This window comes from Cololabis saira, chromosome 1 (genome assembly GCF_033807715.1).
Source record: "Cololabis saira isolate AMF1-May2022 chromosome 1, fColSai1.1, whole genome shotgun sequence".
NCBI lineage: Eukaryota > Metazoa > Chordata > Actinopteri > Beloniformes > Belonidae > Cololabis > Cololabis saira.
The window spans coordinates 9210091-9227869 of NC_084587.1; the positions used below are offsets into that span (position 1 = coordinate 9210091).

The 17779-nt window shown below is 43.1% G+C and overlaps 1 protein-coding gene across 1 annotated transcript in view; it reads left to right on the plus strand.

Moving 5' to 3' along the window:
- Nucleotides 1-17779, plus strand: part of LOC133456470 (alpha-1,6-mannosylglycoprotein 6-beta-N-acetylglucosaminyltransferase B-like) — a 293267-nt gene that overhangs the window by 93297 nt on the left and 182191 nt on the right. Inside the window, 1 exon segment of the mRNA XM_061734986.1 lies at nucleotides 4981-5131. Within this exon segment, the coding sequence (XP_061590970.1) occupies nucleotides 4981-5131 (151 nt within the window).

Consider the following 17779-nt stretch of genomic DNA (forward strand, 5'->3'; position numbering starts at 1 on the left):
CGGATCATCATCTGACGTCTCGCTGACGCTGCGTCTGCATCGTCTCTCTCTTCACTGGTCTTGTAAAGACTGCACCGGGCTCGGGCCGCCGTTGCCATGGAGATGGTGCCCGTTGTTATGCTAGTGTGTGCACTGCATTGTGGGTAATGCAGTGTGAAGTCGTCGTCTCGTCGAGTATTTTAAAAGTGTGTGCCGCCCGCTGGTGAAATGAGAAGGAGGATTATTCCGTAATAATTGGACCTGAACAGTGAAGCTGAAACTCACATAATCTGAACAGTTCAAATTCCAGTTTGTGATCTGTAGAATGAACAAGTTCAAGTTCTTTATTTGCAAACATGTTGTGTTCAGTTCAACGTTCTCACAGAAATGAACTTGTTCAATGAACGCATTCATTTGAACTTGTTCATGCAAGACACCGCTGACACACATGTGTCATTAACTGAGTAATGCAGACGTTGAAGACGAGCTGATGACGAGCATTAATCAGAATCAGGTGGAAACAGAGAAACATCTAAAACCTGCAGGACAGCGGCCCTCCAGGACCCACTTTGGACTCCCCCGAGCTCGGGGATAGCAATCCTGACAGTATCCTCTAAAATACTTTGGTGAACTTGGGAATCAATTTCCCTCTCCGTGATGGAGAGTGCTCCGGACCCCGAGGTAGCAAGGAAAGCCTGAGTTACGATGCTCCCTCCTCCGTACTTCATGAACTGAGATGGTTTTTCAGTCCCGGCGACGTCTTCGGGCCTCAAGCTGTTAATCCTGGGTTCTTCTTCACCTCATTGAGCTTCTGGAGTCACAGTAGCTGGACATCCACTTCTAAGAAGCAGCACATCACAAAGCTGCCTCCCTCTCTAGACAACCAGATGGATGCTCAAACACTTCAGTCTCAAGCAGAGCAACTACTCAGGATCGAAGACTCTTGAATCACTGCTGATGTTTACGCTTAAACAGCTCTTCCCGAGCGAGACTCCTCTTCACGAGGAGAAGCGAACAGTTTGTCCTCCTCTTTCCAGCCTGCAGATGATCATAATAGCGGGTTAAATTGTTCCACATGTTATGATTCTGTTGTTCGGGTTGTTGTTGCTCCACTTACGGCTCCTGCTTTTGCCCCTTTACATTTACAAAACATGATTTGCTGTCACTTTTACTTCATGACTCACCTATTATGATTAGCCGAAGGTTGGAAAGAAAAGGATGAACTGTGCCTCCTTGTTCAGGGGAAGAGGCTTTTGTCTGCTAAATGAGCCGCAATCTTCCTTTCTTTCTTTTCTCTTTTATGAGCATTTAAAAACGATGACTTGGACAAAAAAGTATTACTGAAGGCGAAACAACCAGAATCTCCTTTCTATCTCTCAAGCTTTCACTTTGAGCCGTAATGGCTCCATCCAGACACGCTCTGACCGGCTGCTGCGGTCCAATTGTCTTAATGAGGTCTGGGAGACCTTTTATGAAGCCGGCGCTTGTTCTCCCGACCCCGGCCGTCCCTCCATTCGCGTGTGCTCAGCGGCGTTGCTCCTGCGGTTTCAGCAGCACGCCAACAAAAGCCCTCAGAAGACCAAGAGTACACACTGCCTCGGCAAATAACCATTAACTCAGAAATCAGGAATAATCCGTTTAAATTACTGCAGTGCAACTAACTGAATAACAGTCTCAAGCTAAATGTGAGCACTAAATCAACCGCTGTAATGCACTATGTCTCTCTTTGCTATGTTTTCTTTCCATGCCACCAGAACTCTGAGGAGAAACGGCGGTTATGACTCATTTTTCAACTCCGAAGGCCAGCGGGTTCATCTTTTTACACCCACATGTATAGACTCCGCTTTCCATTCCCCTTTACCTTGGCAAGGTAAAAGAAATAGAGCGGCCTTCAAGCGCACGCTTCGAGCAAGACGAGAGAAGACACCAAGCACCTCGGCATAATTAGTTCCCGGCTCGTATTCTTGGTGGAAATATCACTCTCGCATCAAATCAAAGGGTATCAAAGGATAGAAAGATAAGCCCACATTCAGACACCAGAGATTCTGCCCTGATCAGAACCCAGATTATGACGAGACATCAGCGTACAGCGCCGGGCAGAAGAGATCAAGCTGGAGATGTACGAGCTACGGTGCGAGATAATTAAACCTTTGCTTTCGAGACTCTGAGGTGAAGGAATAAGACGGGCTTGAGCGAGAAGGAGCAGTGGTGCCGGTGGGCTTTCAGGAGCAGAAAATTCACCTTTTTTTGCGGAAATATAGAATTAGTACACATTAAAGGAGACAGTCTTCCCATTTTCAAATGTGGAAACATTTTCTAGAGCTCTCAATAAAAGATTTGTGACTTTTCATGAGTCAAAACACAACAAAGATACAGTTCAGCAGTTTCACAGCTGTGTTCACAGAAGCTGCTTTTTAGGGTGGAGCCGGAAACTGACTCGTCTCCACCCTTTTTCAGCGTGAAGAGTGCATCTTTTGAAGTCTGTGTCAAAGCTTTGAGCCACCCATTTCTTTCTTCTCTTTTTTTCCTTGTCTGCATATAGATTAATGGTTTGGTGAAACCCAAAAGCCACATATACAGGCATTTTCATTTCACATCAAAGGGTTTTTGTGTGTGTGTGTGTGTGTGTGTGTGTGTGTGTGTGTGTGTGTGTGTGTTTGTGTGTGTGTATGGGTGTGTGTGTGTGTGTGTGTGTTCTTGACAGTATGGCATATTTTTAGTGATGCACCGATTGTTCGGTAACCGAAATTGTTCGGCCGAAAATGGCAAAAAAACACTTTCGGTGTTCGGTGGAATAAGTGGGAAAAAAAACGAACAATTAATAACGGCGTTGTAATATAAATAGACTGGCCGCTCCGTAACTGTTGCGCACCACATACTGTAAATCGTTGGCCAACCAAAAACTAACCACATAACACTCCCGTAATGGTTGCGCACCACATAAAGTGTTGGCCAACAAAAAACTAACCACATAAGAATTTTACCAACATTCACCAGCAGGTGGAACCAAAACAACATAAATCAATCTATTACAGGTGCGTTTAGATGACGAAATCAAACAGCAGAGAGCGTGGAGTGAAATGGTGCAAACATGTCAGCAGTGTGGAAGTATTTTAGAGTGGCAAAGAATAATACAAGAATGGCTGTTTGTAATGAATGTTCTGCTCAAATATCTAGAGGGGGCACATCTGCAAAGTCTTTCAGCTACAAGTTTGATTTATCATTTGAAATGATAAAAAACCCTGAGCGCTTTAATGCATTTTTATTGTTTTAAGGCCTATGTTACAATGTTCAGTAAGTTAAGCCTAACGTAAGCTCAAAGATGGCCAAAATGTATTTTGCTAATTTATTTATTTTAAGTTATTGTTCTTTGCTGGTATAATGTCTGCTGGAATATTTAAGAAATGTTGGGGAAATTAAAAAATGTTCAGTTTTTTATGTTCAACAAATGTTTTCTACCTTGTAATTTTGTAAAAGATATTTTTCATTTAAAAGCATGCCTAAATCAAATTTATTTGATTTATGCAATGGTGAAAAAATTGGCAAAATAAATGAAAAACTGCGAAGAACCATGTTCGGTATTGTTCGGTATTCGGCCAAGTGTTTATTATTATTTTCGGTTTTAGTTTCGGCCACAAATTTTCATTTCAGTGCATCACTACATATTTTATTAGTCACTCATGAAAAGGACAAAAAAAGAATGAAAAATTCTTCCAAAGAGGACTAAGATCATCGAAAGTGAAACGTGAAAATGTAGGAAAGACAAGACAAGACAGTGATGGGTGCAGTTTGGTGAGTGTGTGACGTGTATCAGTGTGTGTGAGTGAACGCTGAAATCTCTCCAGCTGGTTCAGAATGTCGCCGCTCGTGTGCTAACAAGAACTGGGAAAAGAGACCATATCACCCCAATATTAGCCTCCTTACTATCTCCCTGTAAAATCCAGAATATAGTTAAAGTCCTCCTCCTCACCTATAAAGTCCTGAATGGTCGGGCTCCATCCTACCTCCAAGAGCTCATTCCTAATATCCTGCTAGATTCCTAGCAGGATATTAGATTACTTGTGATTCCTACAGTCTCCAAAAGCAGAACTGGAGTCAGAGCCTTCAAATCTCAGGCCCCTAAACTCTGGAATAATCTTCCACTCTTGGTCCGAGAGGCAGACAACTCTCTGCCTTTAAGAGTAGGCTTAAAACTGTTTATGATGTGTGATATCTGATCACTTTTATCACTGATGCTGATCTTTTTCGGAGGGTTATGTTTTTATACATTATTTTATGATGTGTTATATCTAATCACTTTTATCTCTGTTTTTTGTGTTGTGAAGCGTCATGAGATGACCTTTGTTATGATTTGACGCTATACAAATACATTGAATTGAATTGAATGAGTTGTGTTTGAGAACAAAAGAGACATAAATGACATATACATAATATCTTTGACTGCTCGTACATATTTAAGTGGACCAGTATGGAGCTGCACACTTGAGGTTACTGCAAGTGCTGCATGATGGGAAGTTAGTTTGAAGCAAACGTGGCTGTGAGTCGATTATGTTTATTATGTCCACTGAATGTTGTCCCCTTTACGACAAGTATGGTGACTCTGGATGATTTATGGTTGTGTAATGTGGACAGAGATCAAAGTTGAAATAGCAGTGTAGTCGTGGATTACAGCCGGTCAACGTAATAATCTACAAGTAATAATAATAATAATGACTTGGTTTTATATAGCGCCCTTCAAGGTAACCAGAGCGCTTTACAGAGATCATTATTCATTCATACACATTCTCACCGGTGGTGGTAGCTACGTTTTGTAGCCGCAGCTGCTCTGGGGTAGGCTGACGGAAGCGTGGCTGCCATATCGCGCCTAACGGCCCCTACGACCACCACCAACATTCATACACACAAAGTGCCAGAATACTGAGGACAGCAGTTATTATGTAGTCACTGCCCAGCTTTCCCTTCACCTCCTGGGTTTTCTTCTTCATCCGTCTCTCCTCTCAGTGCTGGGAAGTGTGGAGTCACGCGGGGTGTTGAGGAAGATCAGCGACATGCTGGAGGTGATTCTGAAGAGGATGGACAGCCTGTCTAAACTGGATAACAGCTCCACCACGGACGCCAGGCGCCTGGACGAGCTCAGCTCCGCCATCAACAGGTTTTTGCTTTAATTCACACTTACAGTGTGTGTGTGTGTGTGTGTGTGTGTGTGTGTGTGTGTGTGTGTGTGTGTGTGTGTGTGTAGGTGTATGTATATATATATATATATATATATATATATATATATATATATATATATATATGTATGTATGTATGTATGTATGTATGTATGTATGTATGTATGTATGTATGTATGTATGTATGTATGTATGTATGTATGTATGTATGTATGTATGTATGTATGTATATATATATATATATATATATATATATATATATATATATATATATATATTAGGGCTGGGTATTGTTAAATACCTGACGATTCGATTTCGATTCTTTAGGTTTCGATTCGATTTCGATTCGATATTGATTTAAAAAGAAATACACAAATACCTGTTGGCAATTCTTCATTATTTTTATTTTCATGCGTATAACACGTGGCTTGTTACTTCACATAAAAATTAACTGAGCAATTAAACTTAACAGCACCATAATGGCTCATTTGTGCATTTGTACTGTAGTACAAAAGTTAAAATAAAAAAAACACATGACAGTTCTGTGTCAACATGATCCACAGGTTTGTCATGTTGCTGTTGTATTTTAGTTCTGCCTGGCACAACTTAAGCTGCCAGTGCTTTCACATAGAGCAGAGTTTGTGCTGTGCCCACCGCCGGGTAGGGCACAGAGTCGGCCGAGATGCCGCCACAGCGCGGCACGGTGAAATTAAAAAATCTTCAATTGGGGCAGGCAGGCGCGGCGCAAACACCTCGGCAGGCACCCTCTCGCTCTGCCACCACGGTCCGCTCTTGTGGTAGCAGTACACAATGAATGGGATCGCCGGCTGCGGTCTGCGCTTTGCGTCCTCTATGTGTATGTCTATGTCTACACACGACCCTACTTTTGTCCGTTTCTCGTGTTCCTTCTTTAAATGGGAATTCAAAATGAATCCAAACGTCTGATCGGAAAGATTTTCCGCTTGCCATCGTCGCCATTTTAATCGATATTGAATTAGGGCGGGGATAATTGCGAGGCATCGATTTTTCGATATTTTTACCCACCCCTAATATATATATATATATATATATATATATTTATATATATATATATGTATATATATGTATATATATGCATGCATGTAAATGTAAGTAGGTAAGTAAGTAAGTAAGTAAGTAAGTAAACTTTATTTGTACAGCGCCCTTCACAGACAATGGTCACAGAGCGCTTCACAATTAAAATAAAAACACAGTTAAGAGATACATACAAAGTTTAAGATTAAAAGGCCAAGACAACACATTTACGATCATAACAGCCCCAAGACAATTAGGCAAAAGCCTGCACAAATAAAAAGGTCTTTAGCCTTTTGAAGGAGTCAACAGACTCCATGGAACGCAGAGAGAGTGGAAGATCGTTCCAAAGCCTGGGAGCAACGGCCTGGAAGGATCGGTCTCCTCTGGTCCGGAAGCGAGTACGAGGAACCATCAGCAGATTCTGGTCCACGGACCTCAGAGAGCTGGGGTTAGGGCTGGATCAGATCGCTGATATAAGGTGGAGCCTGACCATGCAAAGCTCTGAAAGTTAAAACCAGAATTTTAAAACTGATCCTAGAGGAAACTGGCAGCCAATGAAGAGCTTTAAGAATAGGGGTTATGTGTGACCTCCTATTAGAGCGGGTCAGAATTCTTGCTGCAGAATTTTGCACTAGCTGCAGGCGAGACAGCTCCTTCTTGTTTAGACAAGAGAACAAATTGTTACAATAGTCCAAACGCGAAGACACAAATGCGTGAATGACCAGCTCCAAATCATTTTGCGACAACATTTTCCTGAGTTTAGAGACATTCCTCAGATGAAAGAAGCAATTCCTTGTCAGCTGTTTGCAGTGTTGCACTAATTACATGTCTTTGTCAAACACAACACCCAGGTTTCTTAGGCTCGGCTTAACAGACTGGCCCAAGTCACCCAAATACTGGTTAATCCCAGGAATGGAGGCATCAGGGGCAATAACCAGGGTTTCAGTTTTGTCCACGTTTAGCTGCAAGGTGTTCACACTTAGCCATTGATTAATCTCCACCAAGCAATGAACTAAGGAATTTAGCCTGTGGAGCTCAGTAGGCTTACAAGAGCAGTACAGCTGAATATCATCCGCAAACATGTGGTAAGAGACATCAGGAAATCTCTGGATGATTTTTCCCAAGGGGATCAAATACAACAAATGTGCTAATGTGATCCTCAGAAAAGTATTTATGTTCAGCCGTGCTTCCAAAAAGGCCGAGCCACAAAAAAAAACGTAAATATGCCTGAAGAACATGAGATAAAAATGGTAATAGGTTGGGGACATGACTGGATATAACATTTGAATTCAAAATAAAGATTTTATAGAGACAGAGTGGCTTAGGAGTAAAGATGGGCAGAGGTTCACCAATTTGCATAAAAAGGAAAAAAAATCAGTCTACAAATTTTGAAACAAGTTCCGAACAATGTTCTTGTAAAAATAAAAAGTGTAAAATGGTTAAGGCTTTGAATAATGTAGGGAGAGGAACAATGTGGACCTTTGTACTCAATCTGTGACATGATTAAGTAAAAACAGGATTTCAGAGATGTCTCAGTGTCTCATGAGAACCGGCATGCAAATGTTCACTAATCTCTGACAAACTACAGTATGTCTAGAAATTGTGGAACAGTTTCAGAATAATATTCCTCGGTGTGTAAAATTGCTTTCAATATCTCATCATCTGAAGTACATAATATCATCAAATGATCCGGAGAATCCGGAGGAATATCTGTGACCTCTGTGATCAACAACCCGTGAGCTTCGGGCTATTAAGCTGCATAGCATAAAAACAGACATGATTCTGCGATGGAGCTCGCTGCACGGGCTCAAGAACAGCTCCAGGCATCACCGTCTGAGACGCTAGTTCACTGGGCCGTCCTCAAATGCGGGTCAAAGCTGCAACACGTAGAGAAGAAGCTGCATGTGAACCTCAGCCAGAGATCCAGAGGTCCGGGCCAAAGCTCATTTTAAATGGACGGAGGTAAAGTCGAACACAAAGGCTTTGTAGTAGAAGACTCTGGGTGCTGAACTGTCCCGCCTGTGGTCCAAACCGTCCACTGACTGAAAATACTGGTCATATTGGGGTATCACCAAGGACCTCACAATACGATACAGATCACAATTCTTCAGTCACGATACGATATTGCAATATATAGCAATGTTATACATAGTTCGCTGAAAACTTATCTTAAAGCATCTTAAAATCTGAGTTGCACATACATTAGATCAGTGGTTCCCAACCTTTTTTCCTTGGAGCTCACCCTACTTGTGTCTAAGACCAGCCTTGCCCCCCGACCCGTACGTACTAGCGCCAAAAGAGTAAAGTTATTCGTTACAAATCTTTAATTGAAAAAATGAACATTAATTATGTTTTTTTGATACATTTCTCTTTGGTTTACCCTGTATACAGATGACTTTGTTTTTCTCACCTTCATTTTGTGTCACCAATGTATAAAATACGCACAAAAAATAATTGCAAGGACATAAAATTATTTCTGAAAAATGTCTCTTAATATGAGAGCAAAAATGTTTAACATTTTTCCTTGAACAACCTGTCGGAGTAGTAGTATGATTAAATGTTGAATAATGATATAATAATACGTTTTTAAGTTTTTATCCTGCTAAATAATTTAGAAATATATTTTAGTCATTTTAAAATACTACGGTAAGTGGGTTTATACAGACTTAGATAACAGTATTCCATTAGGTGTGTTATTATGATTTTTTATTTATTTAAAATGCGCAAATATAATTTGTACAACTGCATATCCTCAAAGCAGACAAAGTTACGCACCCCCCCAGAGATCTCTGGCGCACCCCCAGGTTGGGAGACACTGCATTAGATTATATAGATAATTCATGGGACAAACTCAGTCAAAACAATGTAATTCAAATGATCCATGCTCTTTTATTGTAATTATACAGGCTAAAGTTACAATTTTATTATATATATATAATATTTGCACATGTTTTTCACATAATTTACATAAAATGAAATTAAAAATAACAATATTATTTAAGCCCACGTGCAGTATACAGTAAAGTCGTACTGGATTTATAACAGGTCTGAAACATGATTTATTATATAACAATAGGCTGGCAAAGTATTGCGATACAGTATATTGCCATATCGATATTTTTGCCCACCCCTAATGTGGACTGTGGTTTAACCTTCTGAGACATGTTTCTGCCATCAAATGTAAAAGTAGCCTTGTGTTTTTATATTCCTTAACACATTTATTATGTTTTCTTTGTTCTGTTATGAACAAAATATGGTTTGCAAATCATTCCATCCTTTGTTTTAATTCACATTTTGCACAGTATATTAATAAAAGAGCATCATTATTGTACAAGTTATAAATGAAACAAATGATAATTACACTTCAACACTGATGAAGGCTTCAGTTGTTTTGTTGGCCGTGTTTTATAGATGTTGCAAGAACTCCCGAGAGTCAGACCTTCCTGCTGATTTGTGGCTCCAGAATGAGATCAGGTGTGAAAGACGTTTAAGCTTGTGCGAAATGACTCCAACATTTCCTTTCAGAGGCGACGAGGGGAATTAATCGGCCCGAGGTGTTTTCTGCCTCCGGGATGAACAGACTCAGGACGTGCCGCGAGTCGTTTAAACAGGAGCGTAATGTGATGCACACACAGGAAACAATTCTTCAGTGGGCCATCTTGTCTCTGTTGAACATTTACGGCTCAGCACAAGTGTGTGTGAGCGGAGCAGCTGGTAGAGCTTTGCGGGATTACTTATTCTTTATGGCTCATTGACGTGTCATCCATTCTGTTCATTACCTCTCCATCTCCACCGCGGTCATGCCTTCCATCTCCTCTCCTTTTTGCTCCTTGCTATATTGTATTGCATTCTTGTCCTCTATCTCATTTTTCCCCCGCTCTTACATTGGCTTGTGGAAATTGCTGCCTATTTTCTCCAAATCAATGCTCCAAATAGACAAGTCTTGAATGACCTTGCTGCCGTGGTTTTTGTCTAACTGCCGCTCCCTTTGTCACGTTAGCGCCAACAAAACCCATCCCATTAGTGCCTCCCATCTAACGCCGTCTTCATTCCAGCACCCACTTTCAAATGGCTGAACTAAACTCTGCAGGTGTGAGGTGACAAAAAAAAACTCCCCACTTTCCTCAGAGCTTGTTAAATGATCCTGAATATATGTTGAGGATGGGATACATGCAGAATGGGTGCATGGGGCGATTAATGTGGTCTGACGTTGGCATTAACTGCAATCAATGCCTGGTAATGGCCTGTTTAATGCCGAGGAAGCCATTCTACTCTTCACACATTAAAAAGAAGTGCTTTGCTAAGGGTGAAGGGCCTTTTGTCAGGGACCCAGCCATGTTTTCAGGTCGGGTCAGGATGGATAGAGACAGTCAAGATGTAATTAGTTTCACTTGTAAGTTGTAATCAGTGTATTTTAATTATTGCTAATCTGGAGTTTTTCCTTACTACTTTCCTTATGTAGTTGTGAGGACCTCATTTTCTGAGGTTTGGGGTTAATACATGGTCTATTGTAGAGGAACTGAACAGACAGTCCAAATGTGAACCAGCAGAACCGGTTCTTTTGATTTGACCCCCAAAGTTCATTTGAGAAAAGACCCAGTTTTCATTTGCTCACCTCCAGATCTACTGAGGCCTCAATCTTCTTGTGTTCAGCTGTTCCCTTAAAACCCTTTTGTCATTAGATCATTGCACATACCCGAAGAAAATCCTTACTAGATTGATTGATATTTCATGAGAACACAACGAAACGGGCGTAGAGGCTGAGGAAGTGATAACAGCCACCCATTGGCCGAGCCAGCTGTCAACCAGGCTGTAAATATGTTTATTTCTGCTGTTCAACATTCATCAGCTCCAGCTCAGAGCCCTATTTGCTCTGTCATCATGTCTGAACGACATAAAGGAAGCAAAGAGGAGGAAGCTCAGCACTGCACAAAAGAACCTACCGCCATCTTACGGTGGCCAACAAGGGCCAAACGCACTGCAACGGCCTAATGCGTCTCAGTTAAGGAAAACGGCTTCAAGTACAGAAACGATTCAAATTCACAAACTCAAAACGAGGTACAAAAAGAGGAACGTGGTGCAAATTAAAAGACGTGCTGCAAAAAACAAAGACAAATGCAGCATCATCAAACGCGCTGCAAATAGAGAAACGATGCAAAGCACAAAATGATATAAACCTGCAGGGGGCGCTCTCGTTTTATATGGTTTTATGCTTTGCATCATTTCTCTATTTGCAGCGCGTTTGATGATGCTGCATTTGTCTTTGTTTTTTGCAGCACGTTTTTTCATTTGCACCACGTTCCTCTTTTTGTACCTCGTTTTGAGTTTGTGAATTTGAATCGTTTCTGTACTTGAAGCCGTTTTCCTTAACTGAGACGCATTAGGCCGTTGCAGTGCGTTTGGCCCTTGTTGGCCACCGTACCATCTAGTGTCCGGTGGTGTAATTACAGAGCGACGCAAATAACTACGATCAAGTGTGAGAACCAACTAAAACAAGTCAATCAACTCCATCTTTGCATCAAAAATGTTCTGGCTACATATACACGCAACGTAGATCCCAAATGCTATCCCGTATACGAGTGGTCCGCTGTAGTGCACTGTTAGGCTCTCCCACTTTATCTCTGCTAGACCTCTTCAAAGGGTGTAGAGCCCTGCGTGGGACTGTTTTCTTCATCCCGCTCCCGCTGAATTTCTGACCATTACCGCCCGCACCCGCAACGTGTGTGTTACATTCCCGCCGGCATCCGCAAAACTCTTAGAATTCATGCCCGCACAATAATAGAGATGCATTGATTTTGTGTCTCCTCCCATCCCGCAAGAGAAATGTTCTAGACAAATCTATCTGATTTAATGTTAACATGATCATTGTGGAGCTTGATGGATAATTGACAGTTCATAGGCACCTGACTGAAAGTTAGATGCAAATCCATCATTGTCATCATCGCACAAGCTATTTCGCCTTTTGCGCAGCATCAATTATATGATTGAGGTAAAAGCAACGAGTGTAGGCTGTGAATGGCTCAAATAACACTAATAAATAACATAAAATAAACAAAGTTAACGAATGAAACAAATTAATTTAACAAATTAATCACTTAGCCATTAAATTGCTGTGGAGAAGAGAATGTTGCTGACGATTGTGGTCCCAATCCCTGCATCTCTCTTCCAAGATGCACCAACAGACACTAAACACAGTTTCTCCAAATATCTGACTTGCCTTGCTTTGTCTTTGTTTTGTAAAGACCTTGTTTGAGGTTCTTTTCCCCGTCATTGATTTCCATCTTGTCGCTAGACTACATCCCGATCCCGCAGTGTTTTTTTTAGCCGCCCGTTCCCGCCTGCAGCAAAGTTCAAACCGCCCGCTCCCGCAAGATTTGCATTGGGTCCCAAGGGAGCCGACGGGACCCAATCCCAATGCAGACTACCATAAAAAAACACCAAATAAAGGCCCGGCCGTTTATTTGCTTAAATCGATCGAATCATCAGGCGTTTATTAGGGACCTGTGTTTATTAATTGTGTGTCTCCATTCAACCCAAATCTTATTGTGGGTCTTTGATCTAGACAGCCAGCGAGTGCTAGACGAGAACGGCTTGTCGTTGTCAGCTATAGTCTGATTCAACTCTTTACCCATCACTCGTATAATCTTCTGCAACTCACGCTGGTCTCTGGTACGTTTGTGAAGTATCCAAGCTAAGAGAAGAGAGAGGCAAGAAAAAGGAGGGAAAAAGAGGTGAGTGAAGAGCTAGAGGCTACTCACCTCTTTTTCACCCCCTTTTATCTCTTTGATGCACGAGCCGCTCAACTTTGTAACATGTCATCAGTGAGGTCCCCCTAAAATTAAATAAATCGTCACGCACTTCTCAATTTGTTCAAGGTTATTTGTTTGTAGGCTATATTTGCATCCGGTATAATAATTTTTTAGCCTTCAGAAAAAATACGTTTGACCCTAAACCTTTATTAGGGACATTTAATATAAAAAATATTTTTTTTGGCCCAAATCGCCGCTGCCCATCCTGTGGCCGCGGCGATTTGGGCCAATTTGGGCATGATTTGGGCCAATTTGGACTGATTTTGGCCAGTGTTTTTGCAGGGTTTCTCTCACCTTAAAAACAGTTAAAATCCATATTCAGAGTAGGTAGACAAACACATCAGAATGAGGTAGAAACATTTATTGAATATTACACCAAAACTCCAGAGAATGTGGTGCAAATCTTTCTCAGCAAACTTTCTTTTTTTTTTTTTTCTTTTTTTTTTTTTTTGCTCCTGGGGAGGTTCCTGGAACAACATATTCTGAGATTGGAGTATGTGGCCAAATACAGATATATGTTTACTGAGGCTCTTGGTCATAGTTTGAGAACCACTGACACTGACATAAATAATAAACTGTTAATAAACCTACAGGCTGACTGCACATAGCTCTTAAAATAAAGTAGTAACACTGATGACATAGTAAAATATAAAAAAATTGTGGAATTCCTCTTTAAAAACAAAAACACGACATTGACGTTACTAGTCTGCAACACTGCAAGTTGCATGGCAGTCACGTTGGCTGGTTACCTGACTGTTGTTGACGCAACTCATCATTCCGTTGCTTCTTTTTCTTTTTTTCGCACCCTGAAGGATATATCCTTTTCATTTTGCAGTCTGCAGTGTTGGTGTGACTGTTACTACTGTAACTCTGAACTAGGTTTTCTTTTTAGCGCCGGCTCGGTCGCCGGCTCGTAAACGTAAACAAACAGCTGCTGGCTGCTGCACCTACTGCACGCATGAGATTGAACGTCAAGTTACGTTTTTGGATTCACAACGCACCACTGCGCAAATACCGTAGCAGCAGCTGTGGCGAGGGGTCTGTCTGTAGTACTCAGATAGTGGGAGGATACGTTTTTTGCCTAAACTCCGCAAATTCCCTCAGGCAATTGGGGGCCCCTGGCCGTCGGGGGCCTTACGCAATGTGCGTAGTCTGCGTATAGGAAGGGGCGGGCCTGGGTATACCTAGTCCTGATAATAAAATCAAATCCAATTTTAGAGACAGACTTTCAGATATTTGAATTTCTGGACCAAAACTGTGATGAAAAATGTATTCATGCATCTTAAAGACATCAAACATACCCTTTAACACAGAAAATAAAGACAGTGTGATTACAAATGTGCATTTCTGTGTGATGCTATTAAATACAAGGTAATTTCAGCGTTTTATGAAATATGTAAATATCACAAAAATTATAAACTAATCTGAAAACCTTTAAATGCATTATTTTTAAATGTATACAGTGATGGTAAACTTATGAAGAGGCTCCTTTTGTATTGTCTTATTTAGAAAACTTAGTAATACAGCTTAGCTCAATTGTTTTCAAGAATACCCTAAACCCATTCAGCTACCCAAAACAGAACAGTTGTCATTAGTTTCCAGTGAATCATGTACCTGTGTTCATAATTCAGCAAAAAGCAACAATTACAACTAGCACCTTAGTGCAAAGTTGCAAAGGAAATTGATTTTTATAGGCAGGAGGCGTCACGCATCTCTTCATCAGCATTTGCTGTTCCTAATCGATGAGGATCTGTGTGAAGGTGCTACGCAACAGCAGAAGTCAAGCTTTAGGCAAGTGTTTTACTTTACCAGTCCTTGTATGCCCAAGGGTTCGGGGAGGTCTGCGCCCTGGGAGGTTTATCGGTGCATAACTCTGCTCCGTCACCTGTGCACCCCCATGTTTAATCTGACCTCATCTATCCACATCTGTCGTGCTTGTCCATGTGCATACAAGCAATTATAATTTATGCATTCATCTACAAAGATCTGTTTCTGAGTGTTTTCCATCAGACAGTCTATCAGGGTTACTTGTTCCTACATAATCCTGTTTCTTTTATCTTCTTGTCAGTTTCACTGAGTCATTGCTTACTGTTTACCTTTCTGAATTTGAATCAAGATTACTGAAAGTCGATGATTTGGTTAAGTTACAGACACTCACAATCATGTACACAGCTAAATGTAAAGCATTACCAGAAAACCTATGTGGCAGGGTGGAGAGGTTGATGGGACACGCGCACCTGTGTCCCATCCGCCTGAGTGGCTGCAGCTCTCCACCCTGCCTGCCTTATAAGGCAGAGCTGGACAGCAGCGAGGGTTCAGAGGAGCTGCTGGCTGATGCTGTGTGAGAAGGTGCTTCTGCACGTGTGTGGTGACAAATAAAAAGGGTTCTGCACGAAACTCCGTGTCTCTCCATCCTGTCGGTCGGGCCCCCGTGGCACTCACACTGCTACACTGGCGCCCAATGTGGGGCCCGATGGGAGGAGGGGCACGGAGCGGGCCCTGGACGCGCTCGCCCAGGCCATGGCGGACCTGACAGCCATGTTCCGTGAGCAGGGCGAGCAGCAGCTGGTGAGGATGGAGGCGCTCGTGGCCGCGGGGCGACCCACCCCTGGGCCACGCCGGAGGGTCGCTGCAGCAGCGTGGGAGGAGCTGGCGGCGCCGCAGCTGAGAGGCCGGGAGGCAGAAGCTGCGGGCCGCCAAGCGACGGCTCCCGATGCGGCGGGACCCGCGGAGCGACCCACCCCTGCACCCCGTCTGAGGTTCGCCGCGGCAGCGCTGGTGGCGCCGCAGCTGAGAGGCCGGGAGGCAGAAGCTGCGGGCCGCCAGGCGACGGCTCCTGGGACGGAGGCGGAGACGGAGACGGAGGCGGAGTTGGCTGGGGAGGCGCAGCCGCCAGCGACGGCGGGTCCCGCGGAGACGGGGCCGGACCAGCGGCCAGAGCAGTGCGTTGTGGAGGAGGCGGTCCTGGAGGCGGACCGGCAGCCCGCGCAAGGCTGCGTCACGGAGGAGGCGGTCCTGGACGCACCAGCTCCAGAACGGGGCTGCGCCGTGGAGGAGGCGGTCCCGGAGGCGCACTGGCAGCTGGCGGGGGGTCGCGTCACGGAGGAGGGGGTGGTCCTGGACGCACCGTTCGGCCCGAGGCCACCATGGGCCCGGCCCCGAGAGCGGCTTCCACAGCGGTCGGGCCGACGCCGGGGACGACCCCCCCGACCGGTCCGCTGGTCAGCCCGGCGCCGAGGGCGGCCTCCCGACCAGGAAGGCCCGGGGGGTTCCGGGCTTCCTCTCCCGCGCCGAGGGGGCGGGGGGGGGAGTAGGCTCAGCCGGACGGACCCCGGCTCGAGGTTGGCGTTGGGGGTGTGTGGCAGGGTGGAGAGGTTGATCGGACACGCGCACCTGTTTCCCATCAGCCTGAGTGGCTGCAGCTCTCCACCCTGCCTGCCTTATAAGGCAGAGCTGGACAGCAGCGAGGGTTCAGAGGAGCTGCTGGCTGATGCTGTGTGAGAAGGTAATTCTGCACGTGTGTGGTGAAAAATAAAAAGGGTTCTGCACGAAACTCCGTGTCTCTCCATCCTGTCGGTCGGGCCCCCGTGGCACTCACACTTCTACAACCTACAATACATGTTTACTTTCAGTTCAAATAATGAAGATAGTCGAAGAAAATGTAATTTTAAACATCTATTTGCCCGAACAACTTTAAAGCAGATGTGTTTCTATTGTTGGAATTAATTTATGGAGTTCATTACATTATGATTTAAAGGGCTGTATAAACATATTTCAGTTTAAAAAGAAATTTAAAGAGAAAAAAATAGCAATGTATGGATTAAATAGTCAAAATTTATAATATATGCGTATGGAGACAGACGATCTATCTTTACTTTTTTTGTTTTTCTTTCATTGTGATATTAACTAAGTAATTGTGCAGACCATCTGTTATTGTTGTTCAATTTTGTTTTGAGGGAGGGGCAGGTATAATAAGATTTTCTTCTTCCTGCTCCTTTCTGGTTATGGAATATGCTTTTGATTGTGTTGTCATTTTACTTGTTTGTTTTTTTTTGTGCATATTTCCATGATCGGAATAAATAAAAATGAAATGAAATGAAATTAATTCACATTTCAGTGCTCCATTGGCCACATTGTGTAAAAAAGGAAAAAGTGTTTATCTTTCCATAGCAAACCATATGTGGTGATGATCATTTATGCATTTTCATCACTCATATTGTCTGAAACCTCTGTTGCACTAACATTGTGAAGGGTGAAAGCGAGAAAATGAATTTTATCTCCATGGTTACAGTTTACGAGCACTGCCACCTTTCGAGTGTTCAGGATGCCACTTGGACGTGTTCGCAGTTGCCAACATAGCAGTTAATTTTTCACAGTCTCTCAGCAGCTGTATGATTAGAGAAATTGGTCTCGTGGATGTGAAATGCATCAAGTTTACGACAGAAATGGAGGGGGGATGTTTGAGAACAGGATATTTTCCTGCCAAATTGAGGAGGGAAAAAGCACTTAAAAGTGACACTGCAGACATCTAATCTTAATCTTCAGCGGTCCTGCCTTTGCCAGGCGCCTCCATCACACACAGCTTCTCTGAACTCATCTTCTCTCGCTGTGGGTGCAAATTTCATTCAAAGCAGTTTTTAGAAGCTCGATTAGTTTCTGTAAAGGTTGCTGGTTCGATGCCTGGGCGGCTGGCATTGCTGCCTCGCGTCCTGCAGAGAGCATGAGCGCGCATCCATTCTCATGGTCGATATTCTCGTGGTAGAAAAT